The sequence below is a fragment of the Haliaeetus albicilla genome, chromosome Z (assembly GCF_947461875.1).
Source record: "Haliaeetus albicilla chromosome Z, bHalAlb1.1, whole genome shotgun sequence".
In the NCBI taxonomy this organism is placed as follows: Eukaryota; Metazoa; Chordata; class Aves; order Accipitriformes; family Accipitridae; genus Haliaeetus; species Haliaeetus albicilla.
Window position 1 is genome coordinate 42,198,839 of NC_091516.1, and position 24,422 is coordinate 42,223,260.

Genomic DNA, 24,422 nt, shown 5'->3' on the forward strand with positions numbered 1-24,422 from the left:
TAGCTTCAGAAATCTGCCCTAGAGTTGGTATTTGTAAGAGTCCTGAAGTTACGAGCTTTGCTGAGGGCCTGTTGCAAGATCAAAACAAGGCTGATGCTAAGCATTCTAGAAATCCCCTGTCCCAACAGAGTGCAAGGCTAACTGGCTTATCTTGGCAGTGGTTTGGTTATCCCTGGAGGATTCAGTTATCATGGTGCACTAGAAATAGGTTGAAAAGAGACACAGGAAATGAGGTGGATCTCCATTTTAAGAAAAGTTCTTCCATAGAAATGTCTTTCCTTTCTGTAAGTGGAAATCTGAGCATAACTGGGAATGGATGTGAGAGAGACTACTGGAAAGCACATGTTTAGGCTCACTGTGCCTTGGCTTCCAGCTTTGCAAACACACCAAACCATGGGACAACCTGTTGTGGCCAAGAGGTGATGGCTGTTAGGTTCCCCACTTCCACAGTGACCTCCAGCACTGCAGCTACAGTTTTTCTCCTTCAGGTGGTCCTTACTGCCACTGGAGACCAAGGGACACTAAAGAACAAGCTGTGCTAGTTTTGCTGGTCTCTGGAGTCTGGCTGGCAGACCCTGTAACGTCCTTTCTTTGAGCACAGCAGTCACAGCTGATACCAGGTGTTTTCCCCAATACCCTGGCTTTTTGCTGCGGTGGTTTTGACTTTGAGGCTCATGGTCCACCATTGGTCCATAAGACACCAGAAGGTGGTCCACAGAAGTGTGGCAAAAATACATCTCTTCCATGCAGATATATTTGCTGTTTTTGAATGTTCACACATTCACTCCCTTGAAGACAAGGAAGCAAAGCAAATGAAGGAAAATAAAAGTAATGAATTAACATTAAAAGTTTTGGCTCATTTTTATGTAGCTACGCATGAGAACTCTTATAGCAACACTGTGCAGAATGAACCTTGGGATAAGAAACACTGGTGGAGCCTTGGATTAATAGAATGTTGAGGAAACTTCTCTAGAGCATAATCACAGGTAAACTCTTTGTCCTTCCAAATGCCGCAGATGGGTCAAGGACCCTACCCAAAGGGCCAACTGACTTACTTACTTGACTGGTTAACAGTTATATATGTATTGTGAATATAGAACAACTTGTGGGGCATGCTGTGAGCTGTCTCGGGCATTAATTGAATGTGGTCTCTGCCTTCCTGAAGGCAAGTGTTTCAGTGTGGGACACCAGTTTAAATTGTGTCCATTCCAGCTCTGCCATCCTTGGTGAGCAAGAGGGACAGTGACAAGAGAGGGGCAGAGGGAAATTTCTGTTTAGATGACAGCCTCTGCTGCGTACTGTCAAGACAAGCCTGGCTGAAAAGTTAAAGGGGGCAAGAGTTGTGTAAAGCTATGATATTCTAGAGGGATGACCAAAACTGCTGTTACTCTGTAATGGCCTCAATTTTTCAGTCTTTCAGCATAAAGTACAGATCTTCAAAAGTCCATTTTTCAGCAATTTTACTAATTCAGTGTTTCTCAATACCTATATATTTCTTAAGTGGTCACATCTCTATGAGGGTACTAGACAACCTTACCTGAAATTTTCATTTTCTAAAGCCTTTCAGCACCCTAAATTGTACTCTTTATTTGCTGAGACCAAGACTCCTAAACGATGCAAACAGATTTGAAAAATGTCATTGTCTGTCTTCTGCTCAAGGTTAAAGAAAACAGTTTTTCGCTATCAACTGGTCAGTTAATGCTCATTAAATGCTAAAATTGCTATGATAGAATACTGTAATTAAGAAATGACAGTTTCTGTACTTCTGAGACTCTAACCAGTTGTAGGATAACACTTTTACAGGAGCCATGGGACTCAACATCCCAAGATCAAAATTGATTTTTCAGACTGAGTACCACTGAAATGAATCAAGATTTAGGATCCAAAGTGGATCCTAAGCCTCATGAAGAGATGCAGCATCCCAGCCGCTCAAGCAGAATTGGCCAACTTGTAGGGTTTATGTTCTGTGATACTTTGGGGGATTTTACTTTGTTTTCAATTCAAATTACATGAAAAAAAGAAACTTTTTTAGAATTTCTTATTACCCACAGAACACATTTAATAAGAAAACTAAGCAATGACTTAAGAAACTAGGCACCTTGATGCTTCAGAGGTGAAATTGGTCTCCCTGAATTTCTCTGCTGCTGCATGTGGTTGATCCAAATGGGTCCTTCCCTTGTCAGGTGCAAGGTCTCCACACAAAACCTGCAACTGTGCTCGCTGTGCCCTCACTGGGCAGCACCATATCCCCAGGCTATCCACCCACCTATCTCTATGGAGTAGCCACCCCAAAATCTTGGGTGCTCAGCAGCTGTGTCACACCGCTCATGAAACAGCATGCAGTCCTGGAGGACCTGTTCCAGCATTTCCAGGCATCATACTCTTGTTCTGTAGACCCTGGACCCCAGCATGATACAATACATCCAATGAGTTGTACTTGTAAGTCACTTTTTGGAAAAACACCGTCTTCCCAAGCGTTTTTTCTTCCAATACTGCCCTCACAAAAATCATGTCCAGAATGAAAACTGACTTGTTAAAAGTAATTAATTGGATTTCTTCTTAGAGTACCTGGAGAAATATTCAATAGAAACCACATTGCATGTAAAAAGTATGCAACAATATTGGGTTAAATAGGAAAAGATCAAAAATAATGACCTGTTTATAAAATGAGAAGTGTTGGGATATTCTGCTTTCTTTTAATCACGTCTAGGGAATGTAGCTAGCAATAGCAAAGGTAAATAAGAGCTACATGACACCTAGGTTTGAATAAGCAATGCATGTTTCTTCAGCATGTTTTCTTGTTAGGGCTTTCAGCCAGAATATATTCCCATTTTAAGTACCAACTTCCCATTGAATTATTTGAAATAGAAACTGCATGATATCAGTGACTTCCCGTAAAATTAAATTACATCCAGGCTAGGCATCTTACCTATAAGGAGGCATAAATACAACAATATATGTGCATGGGCATGTCATTCATTTTATTGAAGACTTAACCAAGCTTTCTATGCAACTAATGTATATCGTTAGCAGTGTTCATGTAGGCATGTAATATTGGCTCTTCAGGAAGAGACCTGAACGGATTCCACCGTACTTAACCCTTAAAATGTTACTGATTAACAGGAAAGAATTGGCATTCCCCATGTGTACAAACTACATAAAATATCCATTTTGTCAGAAAATTAGGACTGGATTTAAATTTCACAGCACACAAAGATAAAGAAAGTGAGAGCTACCATGGTTATGATATTGGCCCTGTGGGAAGTGTCTTCTAGGGTACCTGCTGGAGGGAAACCTTTGTTCCTCTTCTCCCCTGGCTGCTGGGGCCTGGGGTGCTAATTTAGGCAGGTGATCCATGTAAGCAGTATCAGCCCCTGCACCCCAGGGTGCATCCAGCCAGCAAGTGTTGGTCTGAGGCAGTGCAGCCCAAAGGCAGGGTAAAAGGGGTTGGCTCCTCATTCTCCAGAAATGAGAGCCCTGCTGCAGTCAGTTTGCAAAGCTGAGAAGGGCTCCCACTGCTGAGCAAACAGTCCCAGCCACCTCCAGGTCGCAACCCACAAGAGCAAAGAGCTGCATACTGGGAACAGGAGCAGGGCCAGAAGGAAGGGCAATGCATTACTCATTTGCAGGGGAAAGCTACCCCTTGTAATGCGTCCCTGTGCTCTCATGGTCCCATCTAAAAACAATCAGCTGTTTCACATGGCGTCATCAAGCCATAGCCCCCTTCATCTGAGTCAGGTTTTTAAGGGTTAATGGTTCCTGCAGCGTTCCCTGCACTGTGGCTGTTCAGATTCCCCATATGTATTTTGGTGTGTAACCCTTGTAGAAGGTCTGGTCATGTAGCTTACAGAGGCACACTTGAGCACTGCCCATGTAACCACATGCCCCTTTGCCCTATATTTCATGTGCAGTTACAGAATAGCTGTAATTCTCATATATGATTTATTTTTGAGTACAGTGTATTGCTCTTTTCTGAAACTTTCTCCTTTTTCTTTCTTTTTTTTGTCAACTTTCTGCATTGGCAGAGCATCTTGGGATTGAATTTATGGGTATGGACCAATCATTCCTTTTAGCCTACAGATTTTAGAGCCTGAGAGATAAACCCATTTTTATTTTTTTTCTCCACCTCCCCTTTTCAATTCCTAACCAATTTCTTTATGCTTTAGAAGGGATCATACAGCTATAACAACAACCCTTGTCAAAATGTTAGCAGAGATCAGGTCACTAAAATGATAATAGTGATAGGATATTCCAGACCTAAGGAGTTCTAGTACTGAAGTATTCATAACATAGTGTACATTCATTTTTCTGCTGTGTAATTTTGACTGTTTTGACATTTGCTTTTGCTAAGTTCTTCTAGGGTTGACGGATTTTGGAAACACTGTAAGCATTAAGCAAAATGACTAACTAACTAGTCTATAAAAAAAGATATACTGTTATGGCCACTTAAAATTCTGCAGATTTACGGTTTTGAGCTCTGGTTTCCAAGTAAAGTTTTATGTCTAAACCCACAGGTAGGTATGTAAATCAGATGCATATACATATGTGTAAGTGGTATGCATATATACATTAATTTCTAGGTCTGTAAACTAGAAGTGAACTGAAGTAAAGGTTTACAGCTAGACTCCAGATCCTCAAGTCAGCAAATATATTCAATATTTCTAATACCAAACTCATATTGGACCCAACCAAGAATATTGGCAGTGGGTACTGTTTTTACACTTCAGCTTAAATATAATAGAAATAGGTCTTGTAAGTCCTCTTCATGAATAGACTACTTATCTGACTAGAATTTAGTAATCAAGGACACAAATAATGCATCTCTTGAACAGGCTAGCCTGGAATTCAGGTCAGTTTTAGTTTGGAACCTCCTAAAATTGTCGGCAAATGAGAAAAAACAGCCAGTGATGCTTTTCACACAGTTTTAGTTCATGTTCTTATTCAAAATGCCCCCACAAAATGTCATTAGTTTAAGCTGTGAACTGTGGAAAACCCATTACAAGTCCAAATTTAAAAAATCTCTCACAACCCAGCCTATCATTATTATTATTATTATCACAAGGTAATATTAATTCTCACTCATAAGTACTAGCTCATAGTAGAAGATATATGGCTACATTAACATATGAGGAATTAAATTAAAATCCTTTAGAAAACTGACTTGCAAATTTGGCTTTATATATGAAATTACATCAGCGGAACCACCTCTTGGAATGAAATTCTTTTCAAAATCCCCAGAGACCTGTAAGAAGAAAAACTTTAAAACAGAGCAAATTTAAGACCATATATGTCATCAATTATGTATAAATTAAGATGATGTGAAATTAATTGCATAATGTGCATATTCGAAAGGCTGCACATAGAGGGATTTAATATCTTGACTTAAGTCTCACATTGATTTGATTTTCCTAGCATTATGCAGGGGGAAAAAATGTATTCAAATGATTTTTAATACTTAACAGGCTAAAACGTTTTCTAAATTCTCACTGCACATACTTTTCTCTACAGATTTTTCCCTAAGGCTGGTATTATTTTTTTCAAGCTAGTTCCATGACCACTGCAAACACAGCACATGTTATTTGGCTGGGCATCATTAACTGGCTCTGTAAATGTTAACACTGGTCAGAAAGAGAGGGCAGTTTTGGGGTGAGACCCAGTATAACTGCAAGGGCCCCGCGGCAGTTCAGTCCCTGCTTCACAAACTCTTCTGGCCTTAAACAGAGAGGCCAAGGCTCATCACGAGGCACCATGCCACCTCCAGATCCATGGCCAGGATCCTGTCCCATCCCCACAGGACACCCAGACGTCCCCCAGTTGGTCCCTGCTGTCCCAGACAAGGAGACACTGTCAGCCAGGAGCACAGCCAGGTTTACATGGGAGCTTGTGGGTTTACTAGGCAAGATATGCCCGGAGGCCTCTGCCTTCCCAGGCAGCCATTCCCCTTGTGGCTTGAGGGAGGGCATGGCGGCACCACCGTTCATGCATACCATGTCAAGCTGGATCTTCCTATGGGCCTCATTTCGAAGGGCGCAGGAGGGAATTAAGGCAATGAAAGCAGACTCCAGGGTTTACCTCTCTGTGTCTCTCAAGACCTACAGTCCCAGCAGACATGCCAGTGCAAGGAGCACTGCTCAGGGCTGCACCGACCACCCTGTTCCCTTGCTGCACTCCCCTCCCCTGCAGTGGGTGAGAGCCCAGGGGCGTCCAACACACAAGCGACAAGCCTCAACCCACTGGCAGCCTTAGCAGACCCATCACTGGTCACCTGCCCAGCTCATTTAAAACAGCCTCAGCCTGGAGCGGGCCTCCTGGAGTCAGTGCAATTTTTTCCTGAGTATAAACAACCAAGCAGAGTTTCCACTCTTAATTAATCTTCTTCCTCCTCTCCTTTCCCCTCCAAGAAAAATGGGTTGATACGTCCTTATTCATTTTGCTTTCACAAGCTAACAGCTGACAGCATGAACAAAAGAAAAAAGAATAATTCAAAGCATTTAAAATTTGCCCCTAAATTGCTTAGCGCAATTCTCCTGTTTCCTGTGGCATCCTCGTAATATACCATTTCCATGGCTAACTAATAAGCGCTTTCAGAAGGGGCAAAAATGGGAAGGGGATTAAGTGCCACTAACTAGCCTAGGCGAGGAGTTATGCTGTATGAGAAATCCCTTCACACTCTGCTTCAGCCTTTTTTTTCGTCCCCAAGCATTTCTTCACTCTGTTTTTTCCAGTATCAAGCATGCTGTGCCAGGCCTGCAGTTGACTTCTCAACCCTTTAACCCTATCTTTCCCTATATTTCACCTTCCTCTTTTTCTCTTTGTCCTGGTTTGGTTTGGTTTTGTTTTGTTTCGTTTCGTTTTGTTTTGTTTCATTTCATTTGGAACTTCAACCCTTTCTTCCTTACCTTTTTTGACTTTCTGTTCTTGGAGTTATATTTTTGTTTTCTTTAATACATTTTTGCAGCATCCTAGTTTTACTGAACTCACTTCTTCCCTCCCCCCCGCCCCCCACCTTGTTTATAATCAGTGCTATTAATTTTGTCTGACAGTGCTCATGATGTGTTTGCTGGTGTTTTGGTTTACAAGGGGTTTGGCTTGTAGGACAAATTAATTCCATGGTAAGGTGCATTGTATCAGAGAAATTAAGATTTCTTTTTGCTTTGTGATTTGTTGCATGGAATATTTACCATTTTCCCACAGCAACTTTAAAATTAAATTAGAAAAGCCCAGGAAAGACCTTGGAGGAAGGATTGCTCCCTCTTCAGTAGGGAGCATTTTCCAGCATGACATTTATGACAGCACATCTTTTAAGGATGGACAGAGACTCATAGCACATGTGAGGGACTGTTGTGCATCTCTGTACCTCCTGGTGAATTGCCCCACAGACCTTTTGTGTTCATGCAAGTCCCTTCCAGGAGGAATAATGCTGGCATTTATCCCAAAGTAGTGTGAAGCTTTATTCGTTCATTTATTTTTAATCACCTACTGGTATTGCGACTGTGGTCAATATTGCAGTCTGACTAAAGGCCACCGTCTGGTCTGGATCCTCCAGAGCAAGTTTTCTGGGCTGTCTGCTTAATCAAAAATAAGACTTAAGAAAAGCTAGACACCTATTTTTGTCCTAAAAGCAGGGATGCAAATCCACATCCATAAAGTGTCAGCACAGAACGCGCCTCTGTTTCAACACTCCTTACATAATGTTTCCCCAGCACAGCACACAGTGATGCTCTCTGCCAAGCATGAGTGAGGCTGGAATGCATGGGTAGCTCCAACCCAAACATTACCAGTGCTACTAACATCTTTATAACAGTGAAATATCTCTGATGAATGAGATCGGTAACAAGTTGTCATCACTGAGCAAGCTGCTGCTCTAGACAGAACAGTTCATTTGCTGGACACAAAGAGATGCAAGTAGAAACCCAACATTTCTCTGATACAAGGCACTGCTGGTTGTTGATATTGCTGTGTTTTTGGAGGAGCATTGGAGAAAGAGTCTGAATTTTATGACCAGAGCTCAAAACTTGTCTTCATTTCCATTGGTGATATAATTACAAGCCAAGCTCTTGTCTCAAATGTAGAAGGATATTTTGAAATCTATCTGTAAAGACAACTGAGATATAAATTGACATGGGGGCAGAGGGACATTGGATATGAAAACAACCCAAAAGAGATAATAAGAAAATAAATTTCTCTTAAGGCCCATAAAATTGGCCTTCATTCCAGCTGTCTTTGCAGAGTAAAACTTCCACAGCATTTGCAAGTTCATGTTATTACCTTAGTGCATTGCATTTTTATTTCCAGCAAGTGCTGAGTGTTTGTCAGTTGTGAAGTTGTTTCTTAGATACTATGGTTGTTGACTTAAACAAAAAAAAATTACTTTTGACTGTAATGGTACGAATGATTGCTTGTCTCCAGTACTGTGTTAAGAGCTTATGGTGTAGTCCTGTTCTCCTTGCAGTCAATAATGAGTCTGCCTGAAGCGTGGTGGCTGTGATTCCGTGTGGCTGTGTGAATCTGTGCAGTGGTTTGTAGCATGCCAGCTGTTGCCGGTGTGCTCCTTGCCTAGCCATTCTCCCATGTTGTGACCTTCTCTGTTTTTGTCCCTTTCTAGAAGCTGAGGAACTGTACCAGAAACGGGTGCTGACCATAACTGGCATTTGCATTGCCCTTCTAGTAGTTGGCATCATGTGTGTGGTGGCCTACTGCAAAACCAAGTAAACTTTTCTCTTCTTTTTTATATGTATGGTTGTTGTTCAGGGCCTTCCCAGTTGACTGTAGCTTCTAATCCTCTGAGCATAACGTTGTATATGGGTTTCTCCAGAGGTGAGCTGAAGAGACAAACCTGTGGCCAGGGTGCTCTGGTCCCAGCCAGAGGGGTGCAGGTCCCCATGTCCATCAGTAATGCAAAGATAAGACAGGTATCTGAAAGGTTTCTCACCCTTCAAATGTGGCTTGAGCAAATTTCACTGACTTGCAGTTCTTGCAGTTCTTTGTCTATCACCCATTCCAGCTGGTTTCCCCAACTGGAAAGGAACAAACCCCAACACCGGAATCATGTTGCTCTGCAGCAGTAAATTTTACGTATCAGCCTAGTTTGTTTGTACTTGAGGCAAGATTAATGGTGCTAAAAGTTACTAAACACCAAAGGCCAAAGAAACGAATGTGAAAGTGCTCCCAGTGCAAAAGTAGGCACTTAAATGCATTCTGTGAGTCTCTGTAAATTACTGGGGGTGACTCTCAAACACGCATGAGGTGCTCTGCACCATAAATTACACTGAACATCAGCAGGATTTGTGCTTCCAAAACTTCTGGCAGCTTTTATAAATCTCCCCATGAAAACACAGAGAACCCTTATCATAAATCTTCTACATTTGTATAAACCTGCTTTACTGTTGCAGGGCCTGATTGGCAGTTGGGTTGTTGGTTTTCCTTGTAAGCCCCAGCAATAATAGATGTGTTAAGGGGGGGGGGGGGGGGGGATCATTTGCCCCCCCTCCGTGAGAATCCGGCCACACACACACATGCTGGTCCAACCCACGACCTTGTGCCAGTGGTCAGTGGGGAACGACTGAAACAGTAATAAAGAATCAGAGCAATTGCTGCTTTTAGAAATGACAACTGGCAAGCCAGGGCAGCTGAACAATTTCCTGGTCCAAAGTTCATCGAAATCAGCCAAGACATTCCCATGAATTTCAACAAACATTTAGTCAGGGTCCTGAAGTACGGTTTTCTATATAAAGAGCTCCCAGAATCCATCACGACTCTGGATGCTTTGTCACGGTTTGTCCCAGACATCAGTGATCACTGCCAGCCAAAAGTGAAACGTTTTCAAACATAGCTGATGAAAGTGAAAGTGAGCTGCCAGTTCATGGCCCTCCAATTGCAGCAGTAATGCCAGACTGCTATCTGTGAGATGTTCCCCACATGCTCTTTCCTCCTAATAGGGGAAAACCAAGAAACCAGGGAAAATCCTGGAATGGTGTTAGGAGAACACACTAAATAAAAATATAATGGCTTAGGTTTTGTTGGTCTCTTTGCAAGAGATACTGCTGGTCAAATGCTAAGGCAATGTCTTTGATACTGAGTCTTAACTCAGAGGTGCTTTATTTGCAAGTCATTTATGTTAAGGGAAAGGCTTCTCAGAATAAGTGAGGTACACATTAGCTTTCCCAGTATTCTTTCTTCTCATCTTCCTGGAGTAATTTCTTTTTTTAGTTAGTGTCCTTTTACTAGAGGACAAACAGCGCACATGGAAGCATGCAAAATGTGAATACGTTGATCACTAAAGGTGGGAAGTAATGTGATTTCCTAGGGACAGATTCCCAGGCAGTATGTGCCAGGATCTCAGACCCATATATGATGAACTCAAACTGCCTCTAGAACCCACTTTCTCTACCATGTCAGGGGACTTGGGTTGTCCTCAGCTCCCATGGTCTCCAAGGTCTCATGAAGGGGTGCAGTGAAATCAAGTTAAACCCTTGCCTGTGTTGCTTCTCAGCCCAGGCAGGTCTTTGGATAGCTGCTCAGATATCTCCTGGCGCTGCACTCTCCATCAGCCTTAACCACCTGTGTGTCCTAAGACGATGTCTGGTTATCCTCCAAATACAAAGCCCATGTGGACAGGGACTGTGTCCTGCTGAGACAGGAGCATTTGCAAGGCAGCCATGTCTGCTTATACCATTCATGTGGAGGGACATAAATTAAACATCTTCCACTATCCAGGCACATACACACAGAGAAAATATGTAAAATGCAGTGTGTCAAGTCATGTTTTCTTTATCTTTATGCTTCCCTGGCTATCAAGCTTCAACATATTTATTGTTTTCCTTCCCCTCTCCTTTTTGGAAAGCTTGGAATAGCCCCCTTGAGTTCAAAACAGGATTGAAAATGGTTATATCTTACGCTGTCCTACCCTGCCAAAAGTATCTGCACTTCTGCATACGGCTTAGGGAATTGTGTGTATTTTAGTTCTTGCCACAGCCAAGGTCATATGCACTCTGAAGTGCGCTGGAGCCTGCATCCTCCTTTCATTTCCCTGGATTCTGTGGCAGGATGGTGGAAGTTCTCCAGTATAATTAGAAAAAACTGGGGAATATTGATAAATTAAGTCTGAAATTGAATAGCTCTTTCCTCAGTTATTTATTTTGGTGTTCTATTTAGTGTGTTTTGCATGGCCTTCACAGCACCAGGTTTTACTATGCTGCAAGTTTTGTTACTGACAGCCTGTAATGATCTCCTGAAAAGTTCTCTTGAGGAGAGCTGGAAGGATTAGCAACTGGGGAAGGAGCAGCTGAGGACAGGGCACAGTAGAAGCATCCAAGTCAGCCAGAGACCATGCTATTAGTACATGTGCTTGATGGATGGTTCTACTGAATGCATTAGCAGCCCTGGCATCCACCTGGTAATCATTAGGTTCCAGAGTTAATCTGATGTTGCTGTAACAAAACCTTCCAGAGCTGCCAGGATGGCTGCGCGCTCAGGCATACCTCACCCACACACTCACTTTGGATTTCTGGGGCTTCCTCTGCAGCTTTCACTTCTTTAACAGATTTACATATTTGAAGTGCACTGTTGAGGTAGGGGACAAATCCCACAAAAAAGAGCATAGCTGCCTCATGACAAAGATTGTGGCACTCGCCGTGTTTTCCAGTGGCTGCAAGGAAGCTCTGAGGCGAAGCCACCTTGACTCCCTCTGGTGAATGGAGAAGCGTAATCTGGTGGGCTGTCAGAAACCTGGCTGTGGCTGCAGTGAGGGTGTCAAGACGGCTGGGTTAAAATCTCTCCCCCTCCCTTCTGAGTGCAGAAAAGAGCTCCTCCTGAGATGGAACATGGTTTAGAAATGACTTCCCTCTTCCTCGCACTTTTTCCCGTCCCTCTGTGGCCTGCTGACTCCTGGAAGGGTTCCCACACATCCTTCCCCCTCTGCAGGTCCCCACAGCTCCAGCTGCAATTAGACCTGCAGTCTTCAGAGTTACTCTGAGACCTTGCAGCTATGGGGAAAGTGCTGGCAAAAAAACCAATGTTTTATCATTATCATCATCAACATGCTGAAAGGTGCAGCTGCTTTCCCTTTGTCTATTAAAATCATTTCCGTGTTTCGTGCACAGGAAGCAGAGGAAAAAGTTACATGACCGCATTCGACAGAGCCTGCGCTCGGAAAGGAACAATGTGATGAACTTGGCCAATGGGCCACACCACCCCAACCCGCCACCGGATAATGTCCAGCTGGTGAACGTAGGTTTTACTGCCTAGGCTGCCAGTGCCACAACAAAGCTCACCCCCCAGCTTCTAAGCTTCTATCTGCTGCAGGCTGGTGACTGAATTCTCTTTGCTTTCTCCACCCAGAAATAGTTAGGGACTTTGCAAAAAATATGCAGTAAAATTAGGTACGTTTCTGCAGGTGGCCATTTTACTGGGGCATGCTGCAGTGCTGCAGCTGTGCCTGTGGATCTAGGACACCAAAAGCAAGAAAAATGCCTCAGAAAAAAATACTAATGGCTCTACAGCAGGGCCAAGTGCTGTAGGGATCAATTTCTTCAAACACATGTCTTGTTCTTCCTACTGCCCTTGGTGTGATGGTTGGTGAGCAGGGACAGCCCCCTCGGATCAGGAATGTGATGCTATGAACTCAGGGGTAAAAGTCTGAATGAAGATCTCACCTGGACAGTAGCAGTGACTGAGGACACAGGACTGGGGCAGATAGTCCACCAGCATCCCCCAGCCATTTGTCAGAGGAGAGCAGAGTTACCTTCAACTAACCCCTTAGCCAAGCCCCTTGGCCTTAGAAGCCAGGGCTCATGCTGCTGCTTCCTCCTTTCCTCCCTTTCCCAGAGAAGCCTGGTGCCCACAGGGAATGTCAGCTTCCTGCCACCTCAAGCCATCCCTGCTCTCCTGCTCCACCATCGCTGTACATATTCATCCCAGCTCGTTGCAGGGGTGAGCCCTGGCTCCGCTAAGTCAATGACAGCACTCCCACTGACCTTGGTTAAGGCCAAGACACCTTTTCAGAAGAGCTCAGCTTCCAATATTTCCCCTCAAAGGACCTAAATCCATGGTCAGATAATTAAGACAGGGGAAAACAGGAGTGCCCACTGAGGAGAGTGGACAGTCCTACCAGCAACAGCATTGGGGGGGCTCCAGACGAAAGCTGTGAGGGAGGTTGGGCACTGCACACCTCCAGCCCCATCTCAGGAGGCGTTGGCCCATTCTGCAGATCATTCCCTGATGAATAGGTCTGCCCTGGTGCTGCATCCATGGGCACTGAACATAGCCATTTCCTGCCCAGATTCTTATCCTGCAATGAACCATTGCTACTGTTAACTACTGCTGTCTTCTCCATCAGAGAACAGTTTTTTTGATGCATTTGGTAGTAAAGGGGGGGTTGCCTTTCCAGGTCTCTATCCATGAGGACTTCTCATCCCTTGTTAAATATGTGTGTTGTTTATAGCCTGATCGGGAGGCACACCTTTGCTAATTTCCTCATTTGTTTCCTCCTACTTTGAGTTTAGATGGGGTATGTACACAGAGGTGTACATGAATGCGCTTGAGTGTGTCACTGTGCTTTCTGCCTGTATTTAAGTGACAAAGTTTGTGCTTTGGCACGTGTGAAAAACTGTCACTTGGGGGGAAGGGGGGAGGGACTGGAAATTATGTCTGCAAATGTGCTGTGAATTACAGTTTGTAAACCTGCGGTTTGTCTGGGTTTTTTCAGCAGTACGTTTCAAAAAATGTAATCTCCAGTGAGCATGTCATCGAGCGAGAGACAGAGACATCATTTTCTACGAGCCACTACACCTCAACAACACATCATTCTGTGACGGTCACCCAGACACCCAGCCACAGGTACTGGAGTGGGAAGGAAAACAGCACCTCTAATATCTGATCTGTTGCTGTTGCAAAATTGAAAAGATGTGTAAAAAAACAAACCCAGAAAAATCTATTCTCCCTTTGTAGTGTTTTCATTTTAAGGCTAACAATATTTGATGTCATGTCACCTAACTAATGATCTTTCCAGGAATTTACAAAGAGCTTTATTGACTGAATGGCATTCCAATACCGTTACAGTGAATTTTAGTATATGCAATTGCTAAATCAGCAACAGTCCTGGTGACTGGAAAGCCCTCCTTCCCTCTTCTTTTATACACACATTCAAAATCGTCTTGATGCATGTAGATTCATACAATTCACAAAATTCTGCAGCCCTGGTTGCCAACCCAAAGGTTATGCTGCACATCCTGAGTGGCAACAGAGCCCTTCCTTTCCCCTGGCTAAACTTCAGCTCATCTGCATTTGCTACCAAACAATCCTCTCATGCTCCCCTCCCTCTTCTCCTTTCCTGGTTGCTGCTCTCCAGCTGGAGTAATGGCCATACCGAAAGCATCCTCTCTGAAAGCCACTCGGTGCTCGTCAGCTCCTCCATGGAGAACAGCAGGCACACCAGCCCAGCGGGGCCCCGGGGCCGCCTCAATGGCATCAGTGGGCCACGAGAAGGCAACAGCTTCCTCCGGCATGCAAGAGAGACCCCTGACTCCTACCGAGACTCTCCTCACAGTGAAAGGTAGGACACACCACCTCACTGTTTTCAGCTGGCAAGGCCTCGTATTCCCAGATGGTTTCAAAGCTTGGGAGCACAGGAAGAAACCCAACGGTGCAGCTGTTCATCTACAGAGTGCATCTCCTCATTCATAAAGGTGGAGAGCTTGGTAGTAGTTTAAAGTCTACCAAAAGCATTTCTTCCCTTCTTGCCTGTGCTGGATTTATTCCTAAAAGCCAGGAGTTCACATTTGGATAAGCTCCACTGAAGTCATTTGTCAGAAATTTCCATTGTAAAGTAAGAACGGATCTTTGCCTAATTATCAGTTTCTTAGAAGAAGCAAGTGAGAAAACTGAGGGATTTTGTGAGACACAAAAGGTGGGGAGAAAGCAATGTATTCAACCATAGGAGGGCACTAAGGACTCCTAAGCAGTATAGGAATTCTGCCACTACCTACGTTCTGGGGGATTCCAGATCCTAAACCCATTATCTCCTACAAAATTTCCCCTTGACACTTTATTAGCAAGGAACACAAAGTGCAAGCCAGAAAAACCCAGCTCATTGTTAAATCAGGAGTAGTTAGAAATAAAGCTGGCCAGGAGTTTTCCAAGTAAGTAATTTTTTCTGTGAAAAGACTGGTTCATCAGTACTCACAGTTTGCCTTGAAGTGCATCAGTTGTAAGAAAACTTTTACTGAAAAAGTCTTCTCAGCTTTAGGCTAGGATTTTATCTCAAGAGCATGGGATGGCCCCAGAGTAGCAAAAGAAAGACTGAGAAGAAAAGACATGTAAAGAGAGCTTTGCTCCCAACAGTCAGAGGCAGAAGAAAAGGAAAGCAAAGGGTTACTGAACCAATTCTCTGAGCATTGTGAAATCACAAGGGCTTTGATCTTGTGGGATGTCCATGATGTCAAAAATGCAGCCAGGCACTCCCCAAGGAGGCCGAGTTGTGTAGGACACAAATTGAGGTTTCCAGAAAAATTAATGTGCAAGTACAGCAAAAGCCATTTCTGTGGTACTCCCTCTGCTACACAAAGAACAATTGCTTAGCAGCAGGATAAGGCACAATGGCTAAGGGTTCTCTGAATAAGGTCTATAGGACAACTAAGGATAGTGAACTGGCTCTCTCCTTATAACAAAGTTATATGTTATTTACCATGGAATTTAATTTCAAGATATGTGGCTCACATGACATAAACAGCCATGGCCCCAATCCAGTAGAGCACTTCAACAAGATTAACTTTTAATTGTGCAAGTAGCCCTGTTGAAATCAGCGAGATTACTCACGTGGGTAGAGCTCAGCATGTGCTTAAGTGCTTTGCTAGATCAGGACCTATACAAGTAAATACCACATTGTCTCCTGCCTGGGAACTGTCCAGGATGCACGGCCACATGCCCACTGATGGTGAGTATTACAGCTTAGTATATTTGGGCATCTGCATGTGAGAAGCAAAGATCATTCACGCTGTCTTCCCACATTGCCTGGGACACTGCAGAGCATCAGTCTGATATGAGCTGTTCAGATTTTAGCGGGGGGGAAAGGAGCATGTGCCTTTCTGTTTTGATGAGAAGAAAGAAGGCATTTCATCAGTTATTGTGTTTCTTGAAGATTATGCTACAGGTGAAAAGCAGCAACATTTGTGTGATAATTCACCAGGCACTGATGGCCTAGCCTGTGCCTGAAATGACAGTGAATTTGTAATCCAGAAGATAGTTCCCTGGGCATTAAATTAGGCCTTATCTATTTTTAGCAAGCAGGAAATACATGGCAGATTATTTCTGAGATGGATTGTGTGTATGTGTGTGTATATAAGGGGGAAAATGAGAGTTATTTGCAACTAAAAATTACTCTGAAATATAAAGGAATGTATGAGCTGACAAATTACTTCCTGAAGCCATCAAATGTTGCTGTGCTGTGAAATGGTAGATCAAGGCTGTGCTCCCTCCACCCTCCAGTCCCCCAGCTACTTCCCAATTTTGAAATTAAATAGAAAGGACATTGAGATAGGGTCTTTTGCATTACCCCATCCATTTGTTGGATCCCATGCCCTGACACCTGTTTATACAAGCAGAGGACCCAACCACCTGTATTTTAGAAAGTCCTTAGCCATCTTACAGGAGAGAAGATCAAAAACCACCATCTCTGCACAAAAGGCTAGACTCTTATGATGAAGTTCACAGCACGTAAAAAGTTAATGCTTGTTGGCTGACCATGGATACACTCTGATCCCCTTTCACTGAGCCAGTATGGTTTACCTTTTGTTGACCATGAAGCTGGATAAATCTATCGCCTTTTAACCTTCATTTTGGGATGGGCTAGAGCTGCATGTATTCGGCTCCTGTGCCCCAGCTCATGGACAGCATCTTGTTAGCACTGGCCCATTATGATATGGGGGAATACACGAGAAATGTGTGAATGCACAACACCCCAGTATGAGTAATTTGACACTGATGGAAGCGTGCACAGTATGCTGAACACATTTAATTAACACTGCATTAACTGAATCAGTTTAGCTAAAATCCAGTGTGTCAGGAAGATGTACATCCAACACTGTACCAGCTGGGGAAGTTGAAAGGCTTCATTTTTTCAGACAATGCCTATTTAAAAATGTGAAAGGGATGCAAAGTTCACTCATGGAAGGAAAAATAAAGAATGGCTTCATTCATCTAATGCATAGACCTATTAATTGCCCTCTGCTCTTACTAGCAACCAACTTGATTAGTTCCCATGCATAACTACAGCTTTGTTCTTCTTTCTTCTGTTCCTGAGTTGATGTAAATCAATGTGCCTCTACTGAAATCAATTTACTCTACTACACCTCAGTTCAGGATCTGTCCTGGTTTCTCTTTTATCCAATAACTCTGTTTTAATCAAGTGTAATATATGCAACTGTGTCATAGATTGGATAAGAAAGTTGGATTCAGATTTATTTTGGTAATTTCAGACTCAGATAGACAAATCACTAATGGAAAAGTAAATAACTTCCTCAACCATAGCTGTATAACTTATGTCAATGGGCCTGTGTAAGAAAGGGAGCTTAGAAAGATTTTAAGTTTGGACACATGAAATTCAGGCAGGTGAACTTAGGATAAGAACAAAAGCAAAGTCAAACCATGCAAAATGTCATGCTGGGCACTGTGCCTTTGATCAAGAGGTTTCAGGCAGATCTTCACCTGGCATGAATCCTCATGACCTCATAGCATCTCATGTTGCTCTGCTGATTCAAACCAGCTGAGAGTCTCACATTTTTTTGTCCTATTCCTTTGGGACAAGCTCTGTACTGGCACCTGAGCTTTACTTTCAGAAATCATCTTTGACCATCACCCTTTCCACCAAAACTTATGAAGAAGTAGGGGCACATTTTGCAGAGCAATCATGAACACTGGGCCAGACAGTCCCCTCTGTCAGCATTTGTTCCCACATGATGACAAATAACGAACCATGTTTCTCTGCAGACAGATAGACCTACCAGCCAGGGTAACTAGCACCCAAAGAGTGGAGCAGCACAAAGCTGCTGGGACAGTGCTGCAAATCCTCCTCTGACTACCCCCAGTGATTAAAATCAGCAGAATCTGGCTCTAGATTTTGTACAAACTTTGCTTTCTCTCTTTAGCCTGAGACAGTCTGGTTGTCAGAAGAGGGTGAAGCCCCAAGAGGACTGTCCCTCGGTTCCTTCCTTTCTCTCCTCCTGTCTGTTTGCATGCACTCCAAGTTCTGGTCATATCCTGCCAGAAGTGCAGCAGCCGTTTTCCTTTTGAGAAAACACTTGCAAATGCATTTTGTTTCTGGCAGCCCCCTACTCTCTGAATCCCATTCCTGGAGTCGTTCCAGGAAGTTATTCTGGCAAATAATTTACAGCACCTCCATGGCTCTTCTGAGGTGAACGGACCTGGGGGCTTTGCCATGCTCCTCCTGCTCTCAAACATTTTTGCCCAGAGTCCTATAAGTCAGCAGTTTTACAGGATTAATAGCAACAGGAAAGTTTCCCTGATAGCCTATTGTGAGGATGCCAGGGATCTTAAGGGGTCCCTGCCTTTTCCGTCCCAGCCCATGTGAGCAGCTGTGTTCACATGTCACCACCACTCCTGTGCTCGCAACGTTTCCCCATCTCTTTTCTTCAGGTATGTCTCAGCTATGACCACACCAGCTCGCATGTCACCTGTTGATTTCCACACTCCAACTTCTCCCAAGTCCTGCCCGTCCAAAATGTCGCCACCGGGTTCCAGCTTGACCGTCTCTGTCCCGTCAGTGGCGGTGAGTCCCTTTGTAGAAGAGGAGCGACCGCTGCTATTGGTGACCCCACCGCGACTACGTGAGAAGTATGATCATCACCTTCAGCAGTTCAACTCCTTCCACCACAATGCCACCCACGAGAGCAACAGCCTGCCGCCAAGTCCTCTGCGGATAGTGGAGGACGAGGAGTATGAGACCACGCAGGAGTATGAACCAGCACAGGAGCCTCCAAAGAAAATCACGAACAGCCGGAGGGTCAAAAGAACAAAGCCCAACGGCCACATTTCCAGCAGGGTGGAAGTGGACTCCAACACAAGCTCTGAGAGCAGCAGCTCTGAGACCGAAACCGAAGATGAAAGAATAGGCGAGGATACACCGTTTCTGAGCATACCGAACCCCGTGGCGACCAATCTGGAGCCAGCCACTGCCTACCGGCTGGCTGAAAGCAGGACTAACCCAGCAAATCGCTTCTCCACACCAGAGGAGTTGCAAGCAAGGTTGTCCAGTGTGATAGCTAACCAAGACCCTATTGCTGTATAAAACATAAAACACATAGATTCACATGTAAAACTTTATTTTATATAATGAAGTATTCCACCTTTAAATTAAACAATTTATTTTATTTTAGCAATTCCGCTGATAGAAAACAGGAGAGGAAAAAAAAACTTTTATAAATTAAATATACGTATGTACAAATGTGTTATGTGCCATATGTAGCAATTTTTTACAGTATTTCAAAAATGGGGAAAGATATCAATGGTGCCTTTATGTTATGTTACGTTAAGAGCAAGTTTTGTACAGTTACAATGATTGCTGTCCCATAGTACTTTGCAAAACCTTCTAGCCCTCAGTTATCCTGGCTTTTTTGTGCACTGCATTATAATGACTGGATGTATGATTTGCAAGAATTGCAGAAGTCCCTCTGGTCGCTTGTTGTAGAATCCCCAGATCAAAAAGCCCTGTAATGGCACTCCCACCCTACCCACCCCACCAGAAAAAAAAAAAAAAACACACAAACACACACACATGCATAAACACACAGGAAAAAAAAAAAAAAAAAAAAGAGAAAAAAAAAAGCTGAAAAAAACAACAACAAAAATATTTTCTTCTGTAAGAAGTTTTATTTGCTTTCCGTATATGAACTGAGTTTTGTCTGCTCTCTGCCAGCCAAAAGGTTTGCTTCTTTGAGCACTGGGATAATAGCAGATCCAACAGCATGCTACTATTAATTACAGCAGGATAACAAAAAAAAAAAAACAACAACAACAAAAAACCAAAACAAAACAAAAAAAAGCCAACCTGCATTAAATAATGCTACTTATAGAAAGAAAGTAATACTGTGATTTTAAACCAAATATATTATTAATCAGAGGTCAGCTTGTAATCACTAGGAGCTGCCATTTCATTATTTTCCAGATGTTAATTGTTCTAGTAATCCCTTAGAAATTGGGGTTAGGTTAGCTGAGGCTTTGAACCCAATACTCTATTAAAGAAAAAAGGAAAAAAAAAAAGAAAAAAAAAGAAAAAAAAGAAAAAAGAAAAAAAAGATTTATATTAGTTTAAGTTAATGGGGCAAATATAATAGCAGATATCTGTAATCAAGCAAGGAAGAGATCTAGCTGGAAAACAAATGCCACTAATAAAAGTGCAATCAGTTTTCACCTCTATTTTTTAATGTTGATTTCTAATAGATGATTTATCCTTTTGTTTCCCCTCAGTTTTCTCCCATTTCTTCTCCTCCTCAGAAGGAACCCTGACAAGCTTCTAGCAATACTTTGTTAGAGCTGCTGTTGGAGTAAGCGTTACTCTTGGACACAGAAATGACTTTTAGGGAAGAACTGATTTGCTGAATGGTTAAAAAGTATAGGGAAGTAGGAAGGACATAGCAGAAGTATGGAGTTCATTTCTACTTGCCTTTATTGACTCCATTATTTGGGGTGAAAGAGGCAAGGCTGATGCAAAGCCCATTTATGAAGGCAAGCACACTTTGTGGGTTACAGCCAGAGTGTGCATGGCAATTTGGTATCAGTGTTTATATAGCCAGTGATGGCCCTGAAGTCTTTGACTAGCAATGAACAAGGATGCTGTCAGTGCTGGAGCAGTCCAGTTGCATCCATTCAGACAGAAACAAATGGCCTCTTTTGCACTGAATTCCTATCAGTTTAGTCAGGGTCACTCTGCCTCTTCTCTTCTTTTGATTTTTGTTGTGTGTTCAGTTGGCACAGCATAGACTCAGGATTGATGTGGAAAACAAATGTTTTTCCTAGACTCCGGGGATTCTGAAAATAAGAACATATGTTCTACAGGTATTACTGGACTCTAAATAAGAGCCATGTCAAGAGAAAAAGAATTTCAGCCAAACTACACTCATCCTTTGGGCCACATCCTGGTCCCAGTTAAATGAAGAGAAATAAGTCAAGAAAATTTTGTGAGATGTAAACCTGAGGAACTAAAGTCCCGACTCAGCAAATTGTTCAAGCATATGCTTATGCTAATCCCAGCAAAAGTTCTCTTCAGCACGTGCTAGACTCCATTGACACATCCAGCGCATGCACAGTTAAGCATGCGCTTAAGATTTTTGCTGAACAATGTGTCCTATTGATTTGAGACCTGAAAGCAAAGTCTAGTAAATGAAGCTGTTTATCAGGATGATGAAAATCAGTGAGTTGCTCACTGCACAAATCAACCACATCATATTAGTAAGAACATGGGTGAGTCTACCTGACCACCAGATTCAGCAGGAAAAAAAACAACCAAACAAAAAAAACCCCTTAGTATAGGAAGAAGATAATGACAAAGTTGTATGCTAGAATGTTGGTGGTAGAAGCAAAAGGCTAGGAAACTAGCACAGCTTTGGGCTACGTGGTGGCTGAAATAGCACTGCTTATTTGAGAAGTCTATGGAGATGGCAAAGTTTGTCAAATACATACTCTCTGGACTTAAGTCTCCTTTGCCATTTTTTCCCTAGCTGGCATGTACTTGAACACACTTTGCCTTTGCAGACCAAAACAAAAGCTCTCTACAAATTCTAGATACCATATACTCATTTTCATCCCTTTAGTCATGCCTATTTATCTGCAATCCCATGCAGCAGAACATCCACTTCCCCAGTAACTCTGCAACTCGGTAGTACAGAGGGCCAGGTGGGCTTTCCTGATGCAGACCACCAGTTTCCAAAGGATTTGCACTGTTGAGTTTCCAGAGGCACTTGAAAATCTGTCCTTGCATTAAGGTCTCTTGACACTGCAAAGATCTTACAGGACAGACAAGACAGAAAAAGGATGGCAGAGGAGCAAGAGACTTGCCCCCAAATCACTCATTTTAGTGGCAGAATAGAGATTATAACACAGGTCTTCTGTAATCTCCTCCAGTATAGATCACCTACAAGACCAGCTCTCATTGATATGTCTGTGATAGCCTTGACAGATTAATCAGGATGGAAAGGGAACTTGCCTTGAAGTGGAGTAAATTATTTGACTACTAACACTGTTGTTAATATAGAGGGCCAGTATAAAACAGAAGAGCAATTGCATGCTTGGGAGCTGTACATGTGAGGTTTATTCACTGTAGGTTTAGGGGAAAATGTCACACCTCTACTGTTGCAGTGCCTCAAATTCAAAGTGGTGTGTAGTCCCTGCTCCTCCTCCCCTGGTACATATAGTAGTGTGTTATAGGGTAAGCATGAAATTAGGCTGGGGACTTCACATGGACCTAAGAACAAGAAAATACAATTGGGGATATGGCTGCCTAAGCCCTTAGGTCTTTGGGGAGAACCCAGCCTTACAGCACAATTCATGCAACAGCGATTTATGGGAGTTGCCCTGACTTGGCACTCAGAAATGGGAGCAGGACGTGGCCCCTCACCTCTGGACTTGCTTTCAGCACACTGTGAGGGTGCTCCGCGTCAGTCAAGTCCACATCCCGAAGTTAGCAAGTCTACATGGCCACAGGTTCTGCTGGCAGGCTGCAGCCAACTTCTGCTGGCCAAGGGGCTGGAGACTGCAGCAGCACGGAGCAGAGCCAGCAAGTGCCTACGGGAAAGGCCAGCTCCCCTGTTGGGGATATTTGCTTCATTACCTGGACCTCTGAGCTAGGCAGTCCCAACATCCTTGAGCCATCACTGTGTAACCCTTGCCAACTTTTGGCTGAAAGTCATGGCAAGGAGAAATGTACTTTGAAGAGGGGGGAAATATTCCAGTGGTGGCAGAGTTGTTCAGATTGTCCTGGTTCCTTTCCATGTCATTTAACTTGAGCCATGAGTTTTCCTTGTGTATGTGTTTATATGCAGGAATTATTCCAGGATAAAAGGCTTCCTTCAGGTGTGTATAGCTGGAATATGTTGTGCACAACCTGGTACAGCCCACCTGTTCAGCTGGTGTAAATCACTACAGCTGCACAGATGTTCTCATGTAACAGAGAAAAACCTACTCCATCCTCTTGGCCTAGCTATTCCCCTCCTCACTTGAGCCACCCCAGCACCCCCAGGTTTAAGAGATGAATCACTGCCTTTATCAGGGAAACAGGAAAGCTCCTTCTCTTTCCAGTCCTCCAAAACAACAACACTGCATCTCCCTGCTTCTCTCACACACATTGCAAGCAGTTTCCTGAGCATCCAGGATAGCAAACTTGTGTCTCCTCAAAGGACACACTTCTCAGCCTGTTGACCACTTCTTGGCCCTGCAGTGTGGCTACTTACCATCAGCTGGGACTTACTTCTAGTAAGAAACAAAAAAAGCACCTATGAAATGCTGCAGAGAAGGGCAGACAAAGAACATGGCCAATTATCATCATTTGTAATTCTCTGTTCTATTGTAAATACATCTTGTACATATTTGGATGTTTTCATCATTTACTGTCTTTATGGATTATGTGTTAAATGAGACTCTCTTTAGTTTATTGTGTAACACTGTAAATAACATAACATCCTTTATTATTTATGCATAGGCATCTAACACGCGGAGAAAGTTATCCTCATATTATTTTAAGATATATGTCAAAAATATGTTGCATTTTTCTTTTTGCTTTGAAAAAAATTGTAATATATCCTCTTTTTCCCCTCTTTTCCTTTAAAAGAAAAATGAATGCTAATTTATTGTTCAGGAGAGAAAGGGGATGTAACTGAAAGGCAAACTGTTCAAAGAACATGCTATGGAAGCCACAAGCTACTGATAAACTAAAGAATTTATTATCCCAAATACAGCAATAAGTAATTGTTGATTTATTAAGGTTTTGTTATTCATTTGCAGTAAAAGAGGTGCTGGATTAAATTGTTTATGCGTTGTACTGGCCCAGCTGCTCAGCAGACTGTGTCAGGACACTAACCACCATCTTTCTGGATCCAAACGTTGCTGTAACGGTCTTGTTCTGTCTTTGTGGACCACTGTTCCCTGAGTTTTCTGACTCGTCCCTATAGAGGTGTCTGGCAGACACTCTTGTTCCTAGGTACAACATTTTTAGTGTCTTAAATTAGAATTATTAGCTTTACGCTGACCATTACTACTCAAGGCGGGGGGGGGCGGGGGGCAGAAAGGATACAGTCTTGGGGCTGTGAGAGCCTGCTTTACAAAAATGTCACCTCCCTGCTCAGTAACAGTCAATAAAGCATATCAGATACTAGGAATTATTAGATAACATCACTATGCCACTGTATAAATTCATGATT

The 24,422-nt window shown here is 43.1% G+C and overlaps 1 protein-coding gene across 20 annotated transcripts in view; it reads left to right on the plus strand.

Annotated features, from left to right (window-relative positions):
• NRG1 (neuregulin 1) overlaps positions 1-24,027 on the plus strand; it is a 473,863-nt gene extending 449,836 nt beyond the window's left edge. For 9 of the 20 annotated variants that reach the window (XM_069777407.1, XM_069777411.1, XM_069777401.1 and 6 more), the window contains 6 exons: positions 4,026-4,049; positions 8,606-8,708; positions 12,102-12,228; positions 13,706-13,836; positions 14,348-14,551; positions 18,649-24,027. In XM_069777407.1, the coding sequence (XP_069633508.1) occupies positions 4,026-4,049; positions 8,606-8,708; positions 12,102-12,228; positions 13,706-13,836; positions 14,348-14,551; positions 18,649-19,300 (1,241 nt within the window). In that variant the 3' untranslated portion in view covers positions 19,301-24,027. Of the gene's footprint in view, positions 1-4,025; positions 4,050-8,605; positions 8,709-12,101; positions 12,229-13,705; positions 13,837-14,347; positions 14,556-18,648 lie in introns of those variants that run through there. The other 11 variants (XM_069777404.1, XM_069777406.1, XM_069777412.1 and 8 more) reach the window with 4 other exon arrangements.
• Positions 24,028-24,422: the final 395 nt, after the last annotated feature.